This window comes from Venturia canescens, chromosome 3 (genome assembly GCF_019457755.1).
Source record: "Venturia canescens isolate UGA chromosome 3, ASM1945775v1, whole genome shotgun sequence".
In the NCBI taxonomy this organism is placed as follows: domain Eukaryota; kingdom Metazoa; phylum Arthropoda; class Insecta; order Hymenoptera; family Ichneumonidae; genus Venturia; species Venturia canescens.
Window position 1 is genome coordinate 13146964 of NC_057423.1, and position 21454 is coordinate 13168417.

The window sequence follows — 21454 nt, forward strand, 5'->3', positions numbered from 1 at the left end:
CGTGGGAAGGTGAAGAACAGTTTTAAATTCCTTAAACCCAATACTACAATTCGGCGAATCAAAATTTACTGCACAGCGATCTACGAATCTGCATGCTCGAACATTTTATTTCTGGCGCAGGATATTACGAATTGAAATAAATATTCGTACAATATTTCTTGGCATTTAAATATTCGATTGTATTAAAAATTTGTTCTCAATTTCATTTTCTTTGTCATCAGATTTAGGATTATTCGACTCTCAGATCGAGGCCTATTTCACGTTGAAGGAAAATTATTCGCTTCATAATTTTATCTCAAAATACTTTCCAGTTTACAAATCCATTGTGACCCTAATTTTTTTGTTGGGGAATACGAATTTTTGAATGTTGGATCAGTACCAAGTACTTGGGGGGTAAAATCAGGAAAATTTACAAATGAATCTATCATCTAACCCCTTAAATATGTCATATTAGCTTCTCTTTGAGAGGATATAACGTTTGGAGTATGAAAACCAAATGTGTACTCACTTTTCTTTTGCGATAACTGAAGCACGTTTTCACAAGGCGCCAACTCAACTCGAAACGCCGGCTTCATATTGATATTTCGATGGGTTAAAGCAGTTTATCTCTTGGTTTAGGAGTATCTATGGTACAATCTAACCTTGCTTGATGGAACTAGGCAGTTGGAACCCCGACCTTACTGACCGGTGCAGTTTTATGGGGCCTGGAAGCGCGTGTTGCGTAGAAGCAACATACGCTCCGAGAGGGTTAAATTATTCAGTAATTTTTTACTTTTAGCTGATGGTTTCCTATTCTTGGTCGTTTTTATCGTCTCTATGAAGTTGGCAACTTTGTATGTTCAGTTAGAATAACTTGAGGAAAAAAATTGTAATTTCAGATTTTAGGGTGTTACAAGTTGCAGATAAACTCTAATTTTGGTGCAAATTTGCGAAAATTTCGAGTGTCTAGAACTGCAAAATTCCTTTCTTCATTTTGGCCATTTTTCTATAATAAAACTGCATTTATCATTTTTTTAATGATTGTAGTACTAAGGAATCGTTACCCCTGAAAAGTCTCGTTATAAGATTCATTCCATGCATTCATGGTCGAAATAAAAAGTTTTGAAAAGTCCAAGTGCAAATTTGCACCAGTGAGTGTGTGACCTCAAAGGGAGCGTGGTGTCTACGAATTAAAATAAAACGGGACAGTGATGACGTAAAATTAGCAAAATAACTGAGAAATAATAGAAAATGAACTTACCCGTGAGTGTCCGTACGCAGTTGGCTTTCGGTGGATAATTTTGCGGATAATTCGGACTGTAAAATTCGCGTTTGACGTCATCGGTGATGAGGAATTTCTCGCACGGATCCGGTTCGGTGTCTCTTGCATAGCGCTTCGGAAAGCCGACCGCTGTGGTTGGCCATGTCGTCACAGGGGTATAAATTCGCTCGGAAGTCAACCAGTCGAATCTTCTGCTCGTGTAACGCCTAGAATCGGAGGGCATTTGGTGTCTGTCGTTGCTGAACGTTGAATCGAGCGAAATGGTGGATAAAAACCGCGGCGGAGGTACGTCGATGGGGACCATTTGCTCTTTGTCCGCTGAGTCCGAGTTCGGTGGATTCAAAGTCGTTAATTCGCCTTTTTTCGACATCGGGGACGTCACCGAGGGCTGGAGGCTGTTGCTGGAACTATTCGCTGGCAAGCTGACAGTTTTGACACGTTTTTCATAATGCGTGTTTTCTTGATGAGGCCACGGGTTTCCACGAATAATTATCGTCTGGTTTGCCGTTTCGAAGCTCTTTTGGCCGTCCGAGGTGGTGGCAAATTCCAAAGTGGCCAACCCTTCTTTGCTAGGACTTCGAAATTTTTCATCCTCCGAATCGTCCCATCGTACTTTCTCCTCCGATTCTTCTCTCCGATCAACTTCCCCCTCGCTATTCTTCATTTTTTTCCGTTTGTAAGTCAAAGTAGGCTTCGCATCGAAGATTGATAATACTTGACTGGAGCGAAAGTTCCTCGTTGTTGGCAGCTCGCTGCTGACCGTTATTTCCTCGTCTAGCAAAGCGGAGCTTCGTCTTACGCGGACTGAAGTTCTGCTCGAAGTTTCTTGTCCCCTGAGGTTTCCTGGATGTGATAATCTTGGCGCTGATGCTCCAACTCGTCGAAAACTCGGCACTGTTGCCCCGCTCGATAACTCAGCTCGATACACGGTCCCTGTCGTGGTTCCGCCAACTGCAACATAATCCGTTCATTTGTAATAACAAGCTCGAACTAAAAACTTCAGGAATTCGGACGGTTAATGATTCTCGTGAATTTGCAACGAGCAAAATTAACTCCGTTTCGTCAAATCTTTTTTTTTCTCTTTTGATCGAATTTGGTGTGGTCACATGTGGAGGAATGGGATTGAAGAAAACGTTTGTTCTTTTCATGGCTTCCGCGCTTCTATTCACAGTGCAAATGTAAATAAAATAAATAGCTTTTTTTATATCGGTTTACTACACTCGGCACGTCACTCTTGAGAGTTGAATTCGAAAAAGCCATTTCCTCGAAACGCATGGTTACGAATAAACGGAATATTACAATAGAATGACGCTGAGCAAATTGGGAATTCGCGCCGTGTTGGGTTTCCCTTTAGTTGCATTTTTACTACGGTTTCTCAACACACTAGTTACGGATCCGAAAGACCCCATTTACGGAGTGTCCCGAAAGTCAGGATCCTTCTATGCGAATAAAATTAGGCACGAAATTCTCGATGAAAAAGTCCTCAAACTTTTTTTTCTCCAGTGAATAGGAAATGAAATATCAACAATTCTCGTAACAGCCAATGCGGAGCTGCCCAGTGGCCACGCCCTTTTGCACGCACCCAGCCCATTGGTTATCTTCACCGCATTCGCATCTCGAAAATTGTCCAACGGAGAGAAAAATAACTAAAGATTTTTCTAATCAATACTCCACGTCCTATGCGCCCCTCAAAAGTTAGCAACGACTTCGTGGACACGTTGTGTGTGTGTGTGTGTGTGTGTGTGTGTGTGTGTGTGTGGGTTACGTTGGCCCATGGAAAATACACAGTCGTAGCAATTTCCTTCCTTCACTACTTTCTTGTTATGTAACGCTTTGTCTCTGTGTCAAATGAGCGTATTTTAAAAGACCCTTCGGCGCATATTGTGCCAAAACAATTGGAGCTCTCTCTCTCTTTCTTTCCCCTATGAAAACGAGAAAAGCTCCCCATAATTAAACGACTGTTTTTTTTGTTTTTTTCCTCGCAAACAATGTCAAAAAAATTACAGAGAATGAAATTTTCCAGCAGATCAAAAGCCTGCGATTTATTATTATTATTATTTTTTTTTCATGTCCACCATTCCCTGGGCAGTTGACGTAGGAAAGAACGAGCTGCTTTGTAGTAAGGTGCCAATAAAAAAGCGACTAAAAGCTTTTAAACTCTGAATTGTTTGTTTTAAATTCCGTTACTCTGTCTTGTGTAATAATTGAATGGAAATTATTCAATACCTGTGAAATTAAATTCTTTTATTTCGTTAATGGAAATGTCATTTGAAAATTAATACTTCGCGAAATGAAGGTTCGAATGGTGAATTATAAAATCGAAGAAGTTGCGAGAAAATGCAGGTGAATAATTTCTGTTTTTCGGAATACAGTGGTCATTGAAGACTTTCAAAAGTCGTATGAAGTGTCGCTGCTTTTTCACAAAGTTTCGACCAAGCACCAAAACGTTTGCAGAAATGTTGAAAGTTTGGAGAGTTTCGATGATTCTAAGGGATCGAAATACTTTGACGTTTGACCGACCCCATCGTTGGACCATTTCAGCCACCCGGGTGCTTGAACTTCGTTTCTGAACTCTCAAGTGACGAACCAAACTGTGAGGTTTTTTCAAACGGGCGACGAACTTGAGCAAGGACAGCGAACCGTTGTGACTTCAAATCAAATACAATTGGGTTTGCTTTCCTAGCAAATATCATTTGGCAAAAATTAATTCTAATAGTTTTATAAATTTTATAAAAGAATCCGTCGGTAGACCTCGAACTTTTAAAATTCAATAAAAGATAGTATGTCGGAGTATCAATCGACAAAACCACCGAAACAACGAGAGTTTTGCTCTTGCATGGCTATTAATTTTGAAGTTACATTTCGAGGATACAAAAACAAAGCAAAGATTGGAAAAATTTTAGCTCACCTTGATCGAGTGTTTTTAATAAAAAATAATTCATTAATAATTCGATATAAATTTTTTCTTAGAGCAAAATAAAAAGTTGAGAAAGAATTAAAGGCGGGCGTATCGGAAGCATGAAAATAATTCTTTCGCTGAAAAAAGTTAGCGAGTTCTTTGGAAGTTATTTTGAAGAGTGTGGCTTAACGATGGCCATATCTTGGGTATAAACTTTTCACTCGTTCGTGCTTTTTTTTCCACCCCCCATTTTATCCCGTTTCTCTTATCTGTATTCTCCGTTTGTTACCGCTTCGGTAAAGAGGGTGTGGGAGCAACAACAGAATGAACGCGGAATAGCAATTGCAAATCTTGCGATTGGGGGCGCTCGTAAAAACCGGACGGAATATTCTCGTGCAATGAAGAGTGCAAAACAATCTGACGTTTCTGAGACCGGCTGTAAAAGTCAGCTTTGTACCAGACAGAAGAAAAAAATACTATAAAACGAAACTCGGATTCTTGAATTAAAGGATTAAGCACGTTTATCGAAAATGTTCTGTCAAGTTATTCCACGTTTATCTTTTAATCTCTCAAACAAATCTCTCTGAAAATTCATCCAAACTTACAGAATTTCTTCTTTTTTACGTACAAAACATTTTTTTTACTACTTGGAACAAATTCTCTTTCGAGGGGGTCGCCCCGTTTGGGAGCCGAATTTTTTGGGGTTTTTTTGCAATTTTTTTGCGGCGAGGAAAAAAACATACATCTCTGAAATTTTAAGGGTTTATCGATTGGTATTTCATTTCCATGATGGGATTTTTTCAACTCTGATATCTCGAAAAACCGAATAGCTTTTTGATTTGTAAAGGATTTTCGCGCTTTAAAACATTTTTGAAAATTGAAATGTTGGGTTTCGAAGCGCGAAAATCCTTCAATTTTTAATATTTTTGTATGATTCTAGTTCAGGCCACTGCTCTACAAATCAAAACACTCTTTGGTTTTTTTGTCTCAGATAAACCAATCCCCCTGAATTGTGGAGACCATGGAGAAACATATGGGTTCCCGTGGAGTGGTTTTAAACCGAATTTACACGAGATATATCAGAGTTAAAAAATTCTGTCTTAGTATTGAAATACCAATCACTAAACCCTTAAAATTTCAAAAGTCTATGTGTTTTTTCCTCGCTGCGAAAAAATCGCGAAAAACCCCCAAAAAATCGGGCTACCACACAGGCTGACCCCCTTAAATAATCACTAGATTTTTTTTCGCATTATTTTTATTAAATATAAAAATTGACATTGCTTAGAAAACGACAGTTTCTTTTATCACATGTTCGTGGATCTTCTTGTCGCTTCTTCTATCCAAAAGAGTTTTTTGTCTCGACTGTAATTATTGTGAGAAATGTTGACGTGTATTTTCTCCTCCCTACAAATAAACGATCCGAATAATTTCCATCAGCAGGAATCCGAGCATTTGCTCGGAAATTGGTACGTGCTTGTCGGAATAAGAGAGAAAGTATAGTGAAGAGCATTGAAAATTTAAATTTTTAGTGACTCCTTCACGAGTGGATGGTAAAATCGATAAAAGGCATTTGAAATTTCACTTTCGTTCTGATCTTCGGTTTTTCTGGTTGACCAAGTTTAATTAACCAAGTGCAAGCTTCGATGGGCAGCAATTGATTGAAGTACAGTCGATTAGCCTCGTTCTGGCTCTGAAATAACGAACGAAAATAATCGATCGATAGCCTTTGCTGCGGGGGCTTTAGAAAATTAAAGATTGCGATGCACAATCCCAAATTACTTTCAACACTTTTCACAGGTAATGGAAAATACTGGGGATTAAAAAAAAACCCTCCCAATTTTCTAAACCGCTTCCGACTTTCATTTTTTCAATATTTCACTGTTCAATAAAATCTGAATAATAAAAATTACCTCAAATAAGAATACATCGATAAAAAGCGGAAGAAAAGAAGAAGGAGAGGAGGAGGAGGAGCTGAAGATAAGCAATGAAGAAATCTATTTCAAGCGAGTCTAATGCATGCTCGAATATAAATTTCATGGAATTTTTTAGCATGCGATGACAGTAGATTTATCATAATAGAAGAAGGAAAATGTGGAGAAAAAGGAATGAGAGGAGGGCAGGGATGAAATCCATGACAGAAGGGGGATGTTGGGCCATGAAACAGGATTGTGCATCCAAATCCTCATTCTTGGAATAAATCAGATAGTCTCTCTCATACTCAGTGGGGTTGTCGAGGTTGGAAGGCTCGGAAAGCTCTGGACTCGTTTCGCGGCCGACTCTCATTTTATCCCAGTGATATCTTTTCTCCTCGCAACAGCCTGGGCTTTTGGCCAAACATGTACCTGTTCCGTGCACTCACACGTACGAGAGGGAATGCATTGAAAAGAGATACCTATTTTCTGCTGCCTTATGTTTACCGAGATATTTTACTTTTTACCATGAGATTTCTCATGTCACGAAAGTACGGGTGACATAAAGGAGGACTCGACTTTTTCGATAGAGTTTTTCTCTCCGCACCTTCCCTTCGGCCCTTTATCCTTCGTTTCTTTTGTCTTTTATTTGTATTGTTTGAGATTCTTTTGTTGAGAGCTAGCGTGGAAAAACAGATCAAACTTTTTGTGAGATTCCTTTGAAAGTGAAGCGTCGAAAAAATTGACACTGAAAAAGGTGCGAATGGAACGAGAGCGAAATGTTTTTCTCCCAGGGCACGATTGCGATTTTCAATTCTTTGTCGCCGGGAGGGGAAAAAAATGTTGCTCCCTGTACCGATCTGCATCCGTTGGATTTCGGGTTTAATTAAATGAACGAAACCACCTGACACCCGATGGTCAAAGGATATTCCATACTCCCACCGGAAGTGATTGCTTGTTTTGTCTCGTTTCCACATCTACAGCACATCTTTCAGGAAGGTACTCGAGTTCAATGAGAAAATTTTATAAGCAAAGAGCCCGATGGAAGATCGCGTTGTTCGTGATTCAACGTCGATTCCGAAGGCCACTCTGAGCTCCGGATTAAAATCGTTTTCATTCAATTTTCCTCTGTTGTACATCCACAAAGCTTTTTCAATCAATGATGGAAACTAATCATGAAAAAACCTCCACTCAATATCGGATCGCATAATCGTACAAAGAGGATTGCCGGTTCATCATTTTCAGCACGAGACATTCGTTGCCGGAGATTCCGTAGGAGTCATTCGAGAGGATTGTAAGCCAGTTGCCATTCGACCTTTGTGCCTCTTAGGGGTCATTGACCCATGTTCACTTTCTTGTCAGCATTTTCCTGCTAGCGAAACCAGCCCGAGTATGCTTTCCACACGATTGTACGCTTCAAGGACTTCCTGTCGAGAAGGGCCGGATTTTCTCGGTGTACAAATAGTGTGCTCGTTGATCATGCCAGATTTCCACTAGCTCCCAATGAAAGTACAATGTCATTAATTATTACACGTAGCAAACAGGAATCAAACGATTTTTTTGACCAACCAGTTCACGGTGCCACCGAACACGACCTTATTTGTGGTGTCACGTTTACAAAAATTCTTCTGCTCATCAAATTTTTCTAGCTTCTGTAGCTGACATTTTATTTAACCCTAGTCGCTCACGGGGTCTAAACGACCCCATTTGTCGGGGGATTTCCCGCAAGCGACACTGTGGAACACTGTGCAACACAATGTCGTATGGTGCCCGTGTTATTTCGCTCTTGTTGGAGCGCATTGTGTAACTCTTTGTCACTTGCTGGAAAGCTCCTCTAGAGAAGTATGAGTGATTAGGGTTAAACAATTAATTACCGATTATTTTTGTCGTTATGTGACGGATTTCTCGTGAATTTTTTCAGATGTATGACACTTTGGGCCTTTAGAGAGAGTCTATAAATAATTGAACAGAAATCCCGTGATCCTGGAATCTCTGTAAGCTCCTGTATAAATCGAACGCTTTTTGAAGTGGAAAGTCTTCAATGAATTTACGAAAACGTGGCTTCAAATTTTTCCAATCGAATCGCGTGTACTTTGACTTTAAGAGGATGGATCAGTCGGTATGTCGCAAATGTGAGTATGAGAAAGATAGCTGCAAATTTGGAAATCGAAATGCTTTCCTGCGTCCTGCATAGGTTGACAGAGCCTTTTTTAATCGGTAAACTGTCAAAGAGAATTTCGATTTCGAAAATTCCAAGTGAGGTTAGTCGACTGATTCATACTTTTAAAAGTCATCGAGCTCACGTGACCAACTCAAAATCGATGATGGCCCCTCCCATAGTATAGTATAATAATTATTAACTGCATAAATACAATCGCTGTCACATGTCAAACGCCTCGCCTGTATTCTGATGGATTTCTCCGTAAATTTTTATTGAAATCGCGTTGTGGCAAATGTGTGTGCAATTTGTGATAAAATAATCTTTGTGATCGGTATAAAAGGTGTCATGGCGTACGCAAACTGCTCTATATTTATATTTATTCATTGCGGTGATGAGTAAAATCTGGTTTTCTTAAGGAGGGTGGCTAGGGACGATACAATGTTGCCATGCTAAACCATGTTAAATACATTAAAAATTTCAAAATGATAAGAATTTAATAAAATTTGGTGAACATATTCTTTAGAGTTAAATTTGAAAATACAAATTTTTTAAGATTTTTCTTCTGTACAGTTATCGAGTAATTGATCACTAAAGTTGACGTGTATAAGCATAGCGTTTCCATATATATAGGTATACATTCCGGGCATAAGAAATCTGCTTTAATGCGTAATTACTCAATAACTAAGCAGAAGAAAATTTTGAAAAAAATTGTGTCTTCGCACTTGATGTTGAAGAACATTATCACCAAATTTGATCAATTTCTTATCAATTTGACGAACGTAGCCTCGCTCCTTAATACGAACCACAGCCAGAATCGGCTAATTAAATCATATTTTTTGATATTTTTTATATTCGCATAATCGTTATATTCGCGACGAAATCCAGTAGAAACGGATTTTAGTCTGATTTTTGGACACTTGGCGCTGCGTATACCATCGCTCGATGACTCTTTTTTTTGAGTGTTTGTATTCGTGAATCTAATCCAGTTTTTTAGCCAATCGTCGGGTCCCAATATCTGCCAATCGATCAAACATTCCCAAATCCGTAACAACGTTTCATCAGAAGCGCCATTGAAATTTTAATCTCGTACAATGTTCGGAAATTGGGCGGTTTCGTGATCAACGCTACTATTATAACAAATAATTCGTCCCTTAATATGGGCTCGAACCGTTACAATCGCGAGCTATTTTCGTAGCGAGTTTCCGAGCCCTCTTTTTACCAAGAGAATATCTACACGTGATCTTTCGCAAACAGGTTTACATGAATTTTGGAAACATAGGTGGATGCTAATTAGCGTATTATGTTACGAGCTTTTATCGATCGACGGTAAATGCATATTCATTTAAAATTGAATTCGTGAACAATGCACGCGAATATCAAAATTGAACATGCGATGAATGCAAATTAAATTCACGTACCTCTGGATTACATCAATTATTGTGAGGTAATAAAGAAGTGTTGACATATATCGAAACGATGCTTCGATGATTTTGCACTTTTCCAGCGAATAAAGAGTGTCGAAAAATGAATCAGTTTTGTTTTACAAAGTACTATTGATCTCGATCATCATTATGACAACATCGAATCTCAAAGTTTGAATAATGAAAGGAATCCAGTAAAGTGGATTGGGAATTTAATTTGAAATTTTGAGCTTTATTTTGTCTCCTTAAAGTGGAACGAAATGTATTTGTCATTCGCATGAAAACGTTGGCTCAATGCGTCTTCTACTCTCCTCTTATTTTAAGTACAGGAAACATTCAACGTCGCAATGAATGTGTAATCGTTTGCAAAATCATGAATTTTCCAGTTGTCACATTTAGCAGGCTTCCCCAGATTTGTCGTTCTTGACAACCGAAAGTGAGCCCATTGAATGGCTCGTACCATGCGAGTACAAAATACGCGGCAAATCTCTGGAAGCTCTCGACGACTATAATCGGTTCAGTCAAATGTTCTCCTTTGCAGAACAATGCTCTCTGCGTCAGCCCTTCGGACTAAGCTTGCTTCAGGAAGATAAGACTCTTCCTCGAGACATGGATCCTCCAGAGCACCGGGCAAGGGTCTGCCAAAGCTTTGAGAGTAGTTGCGCTCTCCGTCTGTCTAACAAAAAGCCAAGCGAGCTGGGCTGGTGATGAGTGTGGAGCATTACACGAACCGGAGTGTCCATCAGCTGGTCTCGACCCTCTTTTCCATTTCTATTCCGAGTCTCAGTGATTGAGAGACGGCAGACGAGGGGGCATGTCTCTTCTGTGACTTAAAGCCGATAACTTCATTGGGGAATGATTTTTTCTCCGAAAAACAAAAATAATCGAATGGCGGAGTGTAAATAATGTTTCATTGTATTTCTATCGAGGTTCGAACGATTCGTCTCGCAGAGCTGTAACCACGGTGCGGTGAAACTTTTTGCCATTTATAAAACTTCCCCATTCGTACGGAGCCCGAAACTTATCTATTTTTCCAACGCAGAATCCAAATTTACTGACTGCATCTCATGCGTGAATCTCCCGAGGTGATTCAATCTTTTCAGACTCGAAATTGATCATATAAAAAAATATGGCTAATATAAAACGGTTTCCAGCACGACCACCCCGTAAAGTGCTTCACCCAGGAAGATTTAATTTTTAAAAGTGACCAGACAACGTTTTTTCAGTAGAAGTGTTCTAGGGCGAGGAAAAAAAGGACTCGAACGAACAAACGCAGTCGAAGTAAAAAAGAGGCGAAGTCGCTCGAGACATATGAGATATTTGACGCCGGTGAAAAGCCATTTATAAAATGAGAAAATCGCTGGACATATTTACAGAGCGTAAGCCAATCTGGAAAATTGCCGAAATTTAATCATTTTTTTCGTAAACCCCATGAAAAGAGTATTAATATTATGTTTTTAAGAAAATCAACATTTTCAGGCCTCACGCAGAAGTCAGAGGTTTTTTTAATAACTCATAGCAATTAACGGGCGAAGGGGTGAATTAGAATCAAAAGATTGAGGGATATCATTAAGAAGTGACGGTCGTTTTCCTTGGCGAAGAGCAGTTAAGAGATAGCGAAGAGTCTCAAAGAAGCCTTTCCGTAAAAGATTCCTTTGTAAGCAAAGCAGTTACCTCGAGCAAGAGTCTTTTGACCAATTAATAAAGTAGTTCATGAAGAGAATTCAAGACTTCAGCAGTCTAAGGAAATCTCAATATCCTCGCAATTGTGGGGAAATTCAAGAAAAATTTGTACTCCACCCCATGAAGGTGTACTATCCCATCGCTTTGACAATGAGACATGACCAGCTTCCTGATTTTGCTCGTGCAAAATAAAGAGAAAAAAAATGTCGCTGCCAAACAGAGCGGAAATAAATTGGTAATCTATTTTCTGGTTGCTAGAAACTCCGAGAAGCAGGTTTGGATATTTCCTCTTATCAACGAGCAGTCAACGAGGGAAGAGAAATGGTTCAAAGTTCCTCCCAGAACCATCAACCGAAAACATACATGTGGGTGAACTTCCTGCTTTGAATATACCATGAAGGTCGGACGTTCGAACTTTTCGGATCAGTGACCGTCCGCAACTGCAAGAGAGCAACCGCTCCGATTTACATAATCTATCCTACTCTATCATATCGCTCTATACCAACGTTTCTATCTTTCTTCCAGTGAGTATATTCACGATTTCATACATATCTTTCCAAAAACGCGTCGAGCATTGCAGATGAAGCGACCTCGCTTCCTTCGTCCACGAATCTATAGAATCTTTCAAAACTGGAAATCGAACAGCGTGAAATTGCATTTGTCATAAAATTTCGAGACGAAAAGTATTTGGGTGTTTTTCGATGAGAGGATTCCCGGCTGAGTTATGACCGATAGAAGAAGAACCAATCGTTTCGATGCGCATCGAAAGACAGAGCGCATGCGCCGTAGATCGATCGAGCACCGCTCCGGTGGTGGGGGGCGCGCTTCTCATTCAGTCTCATTGGTGCTCAACTTCAACCGTCGATAACTCCTCAGGTTTACGTTGGATCGAAAAAATTCCAAATGCTTTTCGACTCGGAATTTTCTTCTGAATTCAATATCATTGAGGGAAAACGTAATTCCGGAACACCCGGTAACTTCCATATAAATTTATAGTACACAACTCCGAGGTAGCCAACCTTCACTCTAGTGCCGACTCGTATTCCGTACGAGACATTTTTATTACTCCTTTTTCTCGGCCATGAAATATAACGTCGTCGAGTATAGTAAGGTCCTAGACTTTTACGAGTGACATTAGAGACGACAGGAATTTCCGTTCGACTTTTTTTCCCAAAGCCTCGTTTCGAAAACTACTCGACGATACAAACACAACCCCACACACGAACACGAGCGGGGTAAGCTCGGTCACTAATAAAATGTTTCCTCCTAACTTTCGATCTGGGCTTACGACGATCTTGGGCTTTTAATGCGATATTAAAAAAGCTGGAAGCTCAAACTTGCAAATTGTCGTTCCTAAATTTTCAAGAGCCATCATCATCTTTTCTACATAAAAATATCTTACACGAAAATCCCTCGCTGCATCATATACGCGGCACTCGAACAAACTTTTTCCTTCGTTCAAAATAAAAAATAACTTCTCATACTCGCATGAAAAGAAAGTGAACTTTAGGAGTGGCAAAAATCGCTCCACGCTCTGAGAAATAAGAAGTATGATATTGTCCCAAAGTGGATTTCCCATTTCGTCGAAATGTATATGGGCGTCGGCCCATTTATAATTCACATCGATATCATGTATCACTCGTTTTCCAATTTATTTCCTACCAGCCCATAAAAATCATTTTCGTCCAACTCTCGTCAGTTGCAAGAACCGTTTCATTATTCCTCGCTTTATAAAATTTTCTTCACTTTTCAAGACGAAGAAACATCAGTTTCGGGACAGAAAATGTTAATTCTACTATTTTACATAAAAAGCTTCGTTTCAGAGTAACTATAAATTGAACATCAATCAAGAGCTGTCTCGCTCAACACGTAAATAAATTCCACTCACATTGCCTCGGGCACGATTAAACGCTATTGAATAAAAATTTGAAAAATCCTTCGCATTTTTATGCAGATAAAATAACTTTTTATCGACGCGTTGCTGCTTCAGGCATCATTCAATAATTCTCCCGAGAAAAAGTCACATTGACACTTATATGCATATCAAATATCATTTCTCAGCATTGCCTGCAGCCCTGTGTAATTCTGTCGATGGTAGAAAAACATTATTGACATTTATATGCAAAAGAAACAGATTTTTATCGCCAGTTCTTCTATCAGCATAGGAATAGTTATGAAAAATCAAAAAAACAAAAATACAATTAACGTTTTCACGGAAATGGGAACAATTAGCCGCATCGGAAAAAAACAAGTCGGGAATTAAGCTGCCCGGAGGCTTCATCTGCTTTTGTGGGAAGCCGGAAAAAACAGTGGAGAAAAGAGGTAAAAAATAAAGAATCGAATCTCACCCGAAGGATTCAATGGCGCTTTTTTTGCTTTTATTCATTTTTTTGTTTGGCCAGAAACGTAGCCTGAAATGTAACCATTTGAATACACGTTTCCACGATAAATTAAAGCAGCCACCGCCTTCCAACTGGAACTTAGAGCTCACGGGACTCTGTGTGTGGTTTCGCCCATGACAGAGTGCTTCGCGCACATACACGCAGCCTATACACTATCGATCGGTTCAACACAAGTACAGGGAGAGAGAAACACACGAGAGAACTATCTCCCTTTTTGCACGGGGGCGTAGCTAACGATTCATTTTATAACGAACATCTCTCCAGGAATAAATAATTCTGGCTCACGTATGAATCATCGTGTTATCGCTGATGACAGTGTTTATACCCTCATGACTTTCGTCACTTCGTTTTTTATTTATTGCACGAAAATACCAAAGTTTTATTGCAGCTCAAAAATTAAAGGACCCTCCGAGCTACGCTGACAATGAGTGAGTCCTGTGAACGGTCGGTTAATTTTTCAAGTGGACAATTCGCAACCTTGACATCGTACGTGACACGATCTCATGGGGAAAACAACACGTGACCCTTGACCCCGAATCGAGCGGATGGGTCACAAAAATCGAAGATATTTATAAATCAAGCGGCGTTTTAATTTTTCGAAGAATTATGAGTTTTGCAATCGTCTTTTTTCCATTTTCATTTTAAAAATTGTCTGATTGCTTTTGTAAAAAAAAAATTCGTAACTTTCACGAAATTCCATTTGCGGTTGAGCGTTAACCTGGTGGATTCGACTGTTTTTCCTGATGAATAAAATAAATAATTTATACCATTCCGGAATAAAAATATGCCTCAATCTATTGAAGAAAACTCATTTTCTTGGTGTGAAAAATTAAACGTTTTATCAATTTTCTACGAATGGTACTGATAATTTTGAAAGCTCTCGTTCGGAATATTGTGGCAATGGATCGAGATAAGGATCGTGAATCGTCGTCGATTGTGTTAATTCGTAACGTGCTGAACGATTTTTGGTTGGTGCGAATGAGAAAATCGATAAGCCGATCAAGTTCGAAGCGATCGCGAATAAAATTTGTCGGGAGAAAGAATGGGCCATTTCTTCGGGAGAACTTGTTACGTTGTTCAATTTCCCGAAGAAAAGTAGTTCAAACTCAATCAAACAACCGCCGTCTTATCGGCTCAAGAAGTCGTTTCGATGTCTATGAGGAAGGTCACGTTTCAACTGGGTGAGAAGATTTAACAGTACATTTATTTTCATGTCTTTATCATCGCGGCGACGAGCAGTACGACTCCGCAAAGTTACGTATTTTCTTCATAACACAAAAGCCACACGGAATTGGATAAAAAAGAGACTCTGCGCCCTTCCCTCGAAACGATAAGAGTTTCATGCTCGCGCAAAAACTTTGGCGTATCTCGAAGATTTTTCGATGAAACTTTCATTGGATTATCGTAACGAACTTGAGTTTGCCGAAGAATCTGCATGTAAATGTCCATTTCAAATAGCCTTTCTCCCCATTTTTTCATTAAACATTTTTTCACATTTACCACTTCTGGTATATTTTTTTCATACCGAAAAAACCACCTGAAATTTTACTATAAAAAAAAACTGGGACGCACCCAAAATTCCAGGTCGAGAAACGAGAATAGTTAAATCAGTCAAATGGCTGCCTGTGAAGTACGTCGAATATCATCCTTCTAACCTGCTCCTGACCTCCATTACCACATTTCTAAAGCTCGTAACCTAACCTCAAATTTTCAAAATTAAAACTCTTCTAATCGGCAAGATTATAAAAAAACTTTCTCAAAACTCATGCGCGCAGAATGGTGTCAAAAATTCTAAATCATTTCATAAATCTTTAAAAAATAAAAATAAACTTAAATTTTTGAACTTAAAAAAAATAAAACTTTCTAAATCATCAATAAAACTTTTTTTTGTGTTGATTCAATGAAATCCTATAGAAAATAGTGTTTCATTCAGTTGGGGCGGAGTTGAAATTCCGAACGGTGAGAAATCAGAAGGCTCAAAAGTCCCAAAATCTAGCTGGGATTCGAAATATATAGATATATCGCACTAGCGAGATTTTCGAACTTTTGAGCCTTCTGATTTCTCACCGTTCGGAACTTTAACCCGGCCCCATTCAGTTCACAAAATGCGTATCTTTGTTTAGCAAATGAATAATTCATGCGAATGAACAAAATATTGCATCCAACGTACTTAATAAAGCCCTGGTATATTCACCTAATCTCTTTCCTCATCACAGTTTTGTCGCTGGTTTAGCTCGACCTGGAAACTCTTATTCGTATCACTAATTATTTCCGTTGATATTTCATGTTTTCTGGTTCGTTAATTCGGGGCCACGTCGCTCTTTCAGCACCACGTTACAATGGAACTTCTCATTTGATTAACTGTTGAACAACAGTCTCATTATGAACGGTGTTTTCATTGAGGAAAAATGATGAAATAGATTTTAGTGTTATTGGCACCCACTGCGGTCGGTTCCACTTCGTATACTTTGATTTCGAATTACAACGAGAGTTGTGATGAGATCAGCGAGCGATGAAGTTAAATTAAACAACTTTATCAATGTATTTTAATTGCCATTGTCACGTGTACAAACCGGAAGTGTCAATTGACACTAGAAAGGGATCACTCACTCAGGCTAAAGGGCAGCAAATTGAGGTATCGAAAATCTCCATTGACTTGGAATACAAAGCTGACAATGACGAAAAGTTTCACAACCGTTTTACATAAAATAAGTTTAAAGGCTTTGGAGGATTGGCGTGCCGAGGCAAAGCGCAGAGTTTGCCTTCCATTCATTTAACGAACGTATCGTTAATTGCACTGCAGAGGGGGGGGAAAAGTTCATTAATGCTTGGAAGAACGAGGAGAATCGCACGAAGGTGGTAATGGCGGAAAGTTTGACTGAGCAGAAAGTTGGAAATAAGCGGCTCGATGGATATTACGATTGCGGTGAAGATCTCGTTGTTGAGGTTTATCGCAACTATGAAATACTTGATTATTTCGCTCCGAATATTCACGTTCTTTAACCATACTCTTTCGAATCAGTCTTCGTATTATTTAATCACTTTCATTATCCGACGATTTCATTAAAATATGAATATTCCCCATTATTTCATTACTCCCAAATTCTGTTGGGGCAATCAGAAGAAAAAATTGCCTTTTCGTTCAACGGTGTATAGGAATACGCAGAAATTATGTGCGAAATTGTTTTCCTTTGCTCTCAAACGCATCCCCATATCATTGAGCTCATTGTGGGAAATCAATAACAAAGCACAGTACTGCGGACTCGTGGATGGAAACGATGCTCCATGTTTTCCAACCTTCGCTACAAATATTGACTGTTTATTTGAATTAAAAGGTCCACCCTAGTTAGAATTTTTAAAAAATCGATTTCCTTTTTAATTGCATAAAAGTATCATACCCAGATTTAATAAAGATCTGAACGGTCTAAGTGTGCATTTTTGATAAAATCAAAAATCGTATGATATGTGCTATAGCCATTTACCTCTATTGAATCTAAAACCAATTTTTTTCTCCTATCATCCATTCCAGAGATCTTATCAATAGCGCACGCATCCATCTTTTTTTGGACCTGTCTTCTCCCTCATTTTTCTGTACAAAAACTGAGTAAAATAAAAACGGAAAAATTTTTTCTGTGTATTTTTAGAGTCTATTTTTTAGGCCTAACGCTTTTTATATCCCATATTTATAATTTATACCGGTCAAAAAAATAGTTTTTTTCTTTTGCCTTTTCAATTAGGGTAAACCCCTCAAATGCGAATATTTAATAATGTTGGAATACTACGATGGAATTTGAAATTTTCATGCAATTTCGATTGCGAAATTTTTTTTCATCGCCGTACTTTTTTAATACGGCATCTTTTTCTCAAAATGTAAAAAGCGTCAGAGGTTTAAAAAAAAAAGAAAAGGGAACGGAAAATAACACGAAAAATACAGGCGATAGCTGAAATGTTCATTTTCTATCCAAATGTAATTTATTAAGTCGTCTTATTGTAGCAGTAAAAAAAGAAGTTTTAATTTGATCAAATATGATAACACGGAGAATCACGTGCTGAAGATCTGGCAGATAACAACAAAAAAAAACATTCTCCCAACTTTTCTCGTTTATTTCGCGCTTTAAGCGCGTCAATTTTACTCGGAAAAATACGACGCCGGATTTTCACACAACCGTCTTTCATTAACGCCTTCCCCAAGCTCCTCTAATTGGATCCAATTATTTATGCTATTCTAACACTGGCTCGCAGAAACGATAAAAACAATCGTAGTGTATGAGAATAAATAACGGAATAAAATTCTTCCTTTTTCGAGAATGAAAAAACAATTGAGCACAAATTCACACGGTTAAGCACGAATTACGAAATGAATAAATCGACTTTCGAAATATCACCGAATTTTGATCCATGTTTTGGAAATTTTTTGAAAAACGAAATTCCTCGTGACCATTCCAGAAACTAAATTCGTTCGTAATAACAAAGTTGACAATTCAACGGGAAAAAACGAACGTAAATATTGGTCTTTCACTCGATGAGATTAAATTTTTAACCAATTAGAGAAAAAGTGATTGAAATTTACATCGAAATGAGTTAAAGAAAATCTACAATTAATCAAACATTCGATCAGAAATGAACAAAGAGCGTCGAGAAGCAACGCGAAAAAACGGACACGCCACTGTGAATAAGCGTGGCTATAATCGCTCAAAATTTTCATCCCAACAGATACAAAATGCCTGATACCAGGGGAGAGAAAAAGCTCTTGTATTCGTGTTACAAAACTCCCTGTTTTAGTACACGGCGATGAGGCATCGATGATATATAGATAACAACGTTGAGATTGGGAGGATGGATGATTTATGAGGAAAAGTATCGTACATCATACGGTAGGAGGTTTATCGAAATGGATGCAGGAGTTTATAATGGAAATGTGAAAAAGAACAAGTTTTCCGCCAACAGCACGCGGAAGCTCGAATTCATTTCAGCTAATGGAAAAAAATTTGAAATTAAAAAGCCTTCAAAACAGATCGATGGTTGAATATTTTCCAATTTTCGATCCATCATTTATTTTGAGAAAAAGCACAGGAAAGGAAAAAGAAAGATCGATCAGGGGTATTTATCTGTCACAGTAAGTCGATCAGTATAATTTTTCATTATATTGAGATAAATCCGTTCGGAGCGAAGCGATGGTTAACAAAGGCAGAGGATAATGAAAGCATCGTCTTCCAACGGGAGAGGAAATGGGATATCTACGTGGAGGAACGAGCATTCGACACGAATGCTTAACTACATCGGACATCAAACCGGAGTCCCGAAATCCGAGGATCAGGTTTCGGTGTATCATAAAACGTGGCCACTTGTGAATAATTTAATCTCCGCGTCGCAATAAACTATTCATTTCCATCGAGTCGAAATGTTTAACGTTCGCTGAATGAATTTCACGACACAAGCATTTTTCAACGGATTTAACCAAGCCTGAAGACAGTCGTAACGTGGAGAAAAAGTTTGAATTTCAAATGAAAAATGAAAAAGAAAAGTGCACCGGCGCATCTGAACGAGGAGAAACTTATTTCTATGGCTTTTTGGTTGGATGGATCCTCGATGGCTAATCACTGATCGAAGCTCAGCCAGTCTGACTGACGTTCAATCGCGTACAGAACGCTCCATCGCGCTCTTCATCTGCCTCTGCCACATATAATTACGGCTTGTTATAGCAGAAGCACACCCGTCTAATTTGAACACAAAACTTTGCACCGCCCTATTCAGTCGGGGACTGAAGCCATTGAAACTCATCCCCTGATCACTAGATCGAAACGAAACTCATCGTTCCCGTAAATTTTGCCTGGGGGCTGTACAGTTGCTGGGAGTTGAAAGGTCGAACACGCTGGAATAACGCCGCGGCAATCACTTGGGCCAACAGACTGCTGTCGAGCGGAACTGTCATTCATCGACCACGAGGCGACCTAGTTTATGTTGCACTACTTTGTGAGGGAAGATCAATTTCGGTGCATATTAGTAAGCCTCAATGGGAGTTACTGTCGCACAGAAAAAGCGAGGCTACGGGCCCGGCTTACAATTTAATCGAAACACGCGCATTGCTCGTTCTTCTACAGGTTTGGGCAAAAAAGCTCGACAAAAATAACCGGAGAGATACCCCGTTGAATTCTGAAGGGAAAAGTCCTTGGGCGTGTTCGTCTAAGACGCTTCGTTCATCGAATAGGAATCAATTAGTCACAGCCAATACGGTGCGCTGCTGAGAAGCGGAGTCCCCCACTCTTCCCTCATGGCGCATCCAATCGGCGTTCGCTGATTAATTTCTCATTAACGGTACGTCCTCAACTAGAATGGCTACATTATAACTAACATTCAACTACCGTTCGATCAGTAGTTTTGTGACTTGGACTTGTTTTCGAATATCTAGATCGTTTCAAAATTCTAGCCTGAAAAGCTCTTTGTCATTTTGTTCAGAAGTTCATCGTTTTTAGAATATTCATCTTTGAGCGACAGCCAATACCAAGCAAGTCCACTGCCTCGCTCGATTGGTCGTCACCGATTAATGAAAGCCTCGTGAACGCTGCATCGGACTGAATAATCTCTGGGGAGCTTTCTCTTCACAATTTCATGGTCTATCTGCTCGCAGGGACCGTAGGTTTTTTGCAACATCCTCTACACCGTTGTCTGGCATTCTTCCCTCTTTCGCACAGATTGTGTTTCGCTTGTAAACATTCATTAGAAAATTCAATGACGGTATTGTCGTGGCGCAGAGGCCTACGTGTCGCGGTTGTTCGAAGGGGGACGAGCGCAGGAGGATCGCTCACGACCAAGACGCGAAGCTGTGTGATGGGTTTTCAGTCCAGCTCGTCCCTTTCACTGCACCCGTGATGGCCCACTGTTATGAGGGAACAAAAGCTCAGCTATGATATAAATCACATTCAATGAGGCTTCGCTGCTTCTCTCGTCGCATGTACTTTACTCTCCGCCATCGTACATTTTCTGCTCGATGCTGCTGTTTTGTTTAACAATATTCCGTATACGACTTCCCACAAAAGTCCTTCCGCCCGCGGAGAAAGGCTCTGCATGACGCGCATCATTTATGCCCCTATCAAAAGATCTCTCTGTTGAGGAATATTCGTGGGCTTTGTCCCGTCAAATATTTTTCTCCCTTGGCTAGGACACTTGAGCTACGAAAAGGCTTTGAACTCGAATAAGTGAAAATTCAGTTTAAGAAGTTGGTTTAACGTAAACGTGAGAAACAGACGGACTCGCGGTCTCCCCCATCAGCTTCAACTTGTTTTAGACACAGCAGTTTTGAAAGCTGCTGAAAATCGAGTTTCTTCAATTGTTAACAAGCGTTTCTGAGACGTTGAAAAATCAATGATTTCTCAACCCCGCATTATGCTCAGCTTTGCAGCATAAAACAACAGTATTAAGGACGACACTCTCGAAATTGAAATTGTCAAGCAGTAACACATGTCCCTGTATTATTCGCTCGTGACTCTGCTCCCCATTGTACTATTGTCTAGAGGAACTCAATTCCCTCTATTTGGCTAAGAGATTTGTAAACACCGAGCCTCGACCTCAAAGCCTAACTCAACGTGACTCAAGGTCTCCCTCATTCGGGACCACATACGGAGACCGTAATATTGGTCCATGCTGCAAAGATCAGCTGCAGGCTAATGGACCACTGATAGTTCCAATTCAAAAGAATCTAAATGCGAATTTTTGAATT

The 21454-nt window shown here is 39.4% G+C and overlaps 1 protein-coding gene across 6 annotated transcripts in view; it reads right to left on the reverse strand.

Annotated features, from left to right (window-relative positions):
- Neto (Neuropilin and tolloid-like) overlaps positions 1 to 21454 on the reverse strand; it is a 70235-nt gene that overhangs the window by 18301 nt on the left and 30480 nt on the right. For all 6 annotated transcript variants that reach the window (XM_043415375.1, XM_043415373.1, XM_043415374.1 and 3 more), the window contains one exon: positions 1241 to 2212. In XM_043415375.1, coding sequence (XP_043271310.1) covers positions 1241 to 2212 — 972 coding nt within the window. The remainder of the gene's footprint in view (positions 1 to 1240; positions 2213 to 21454) is intronic.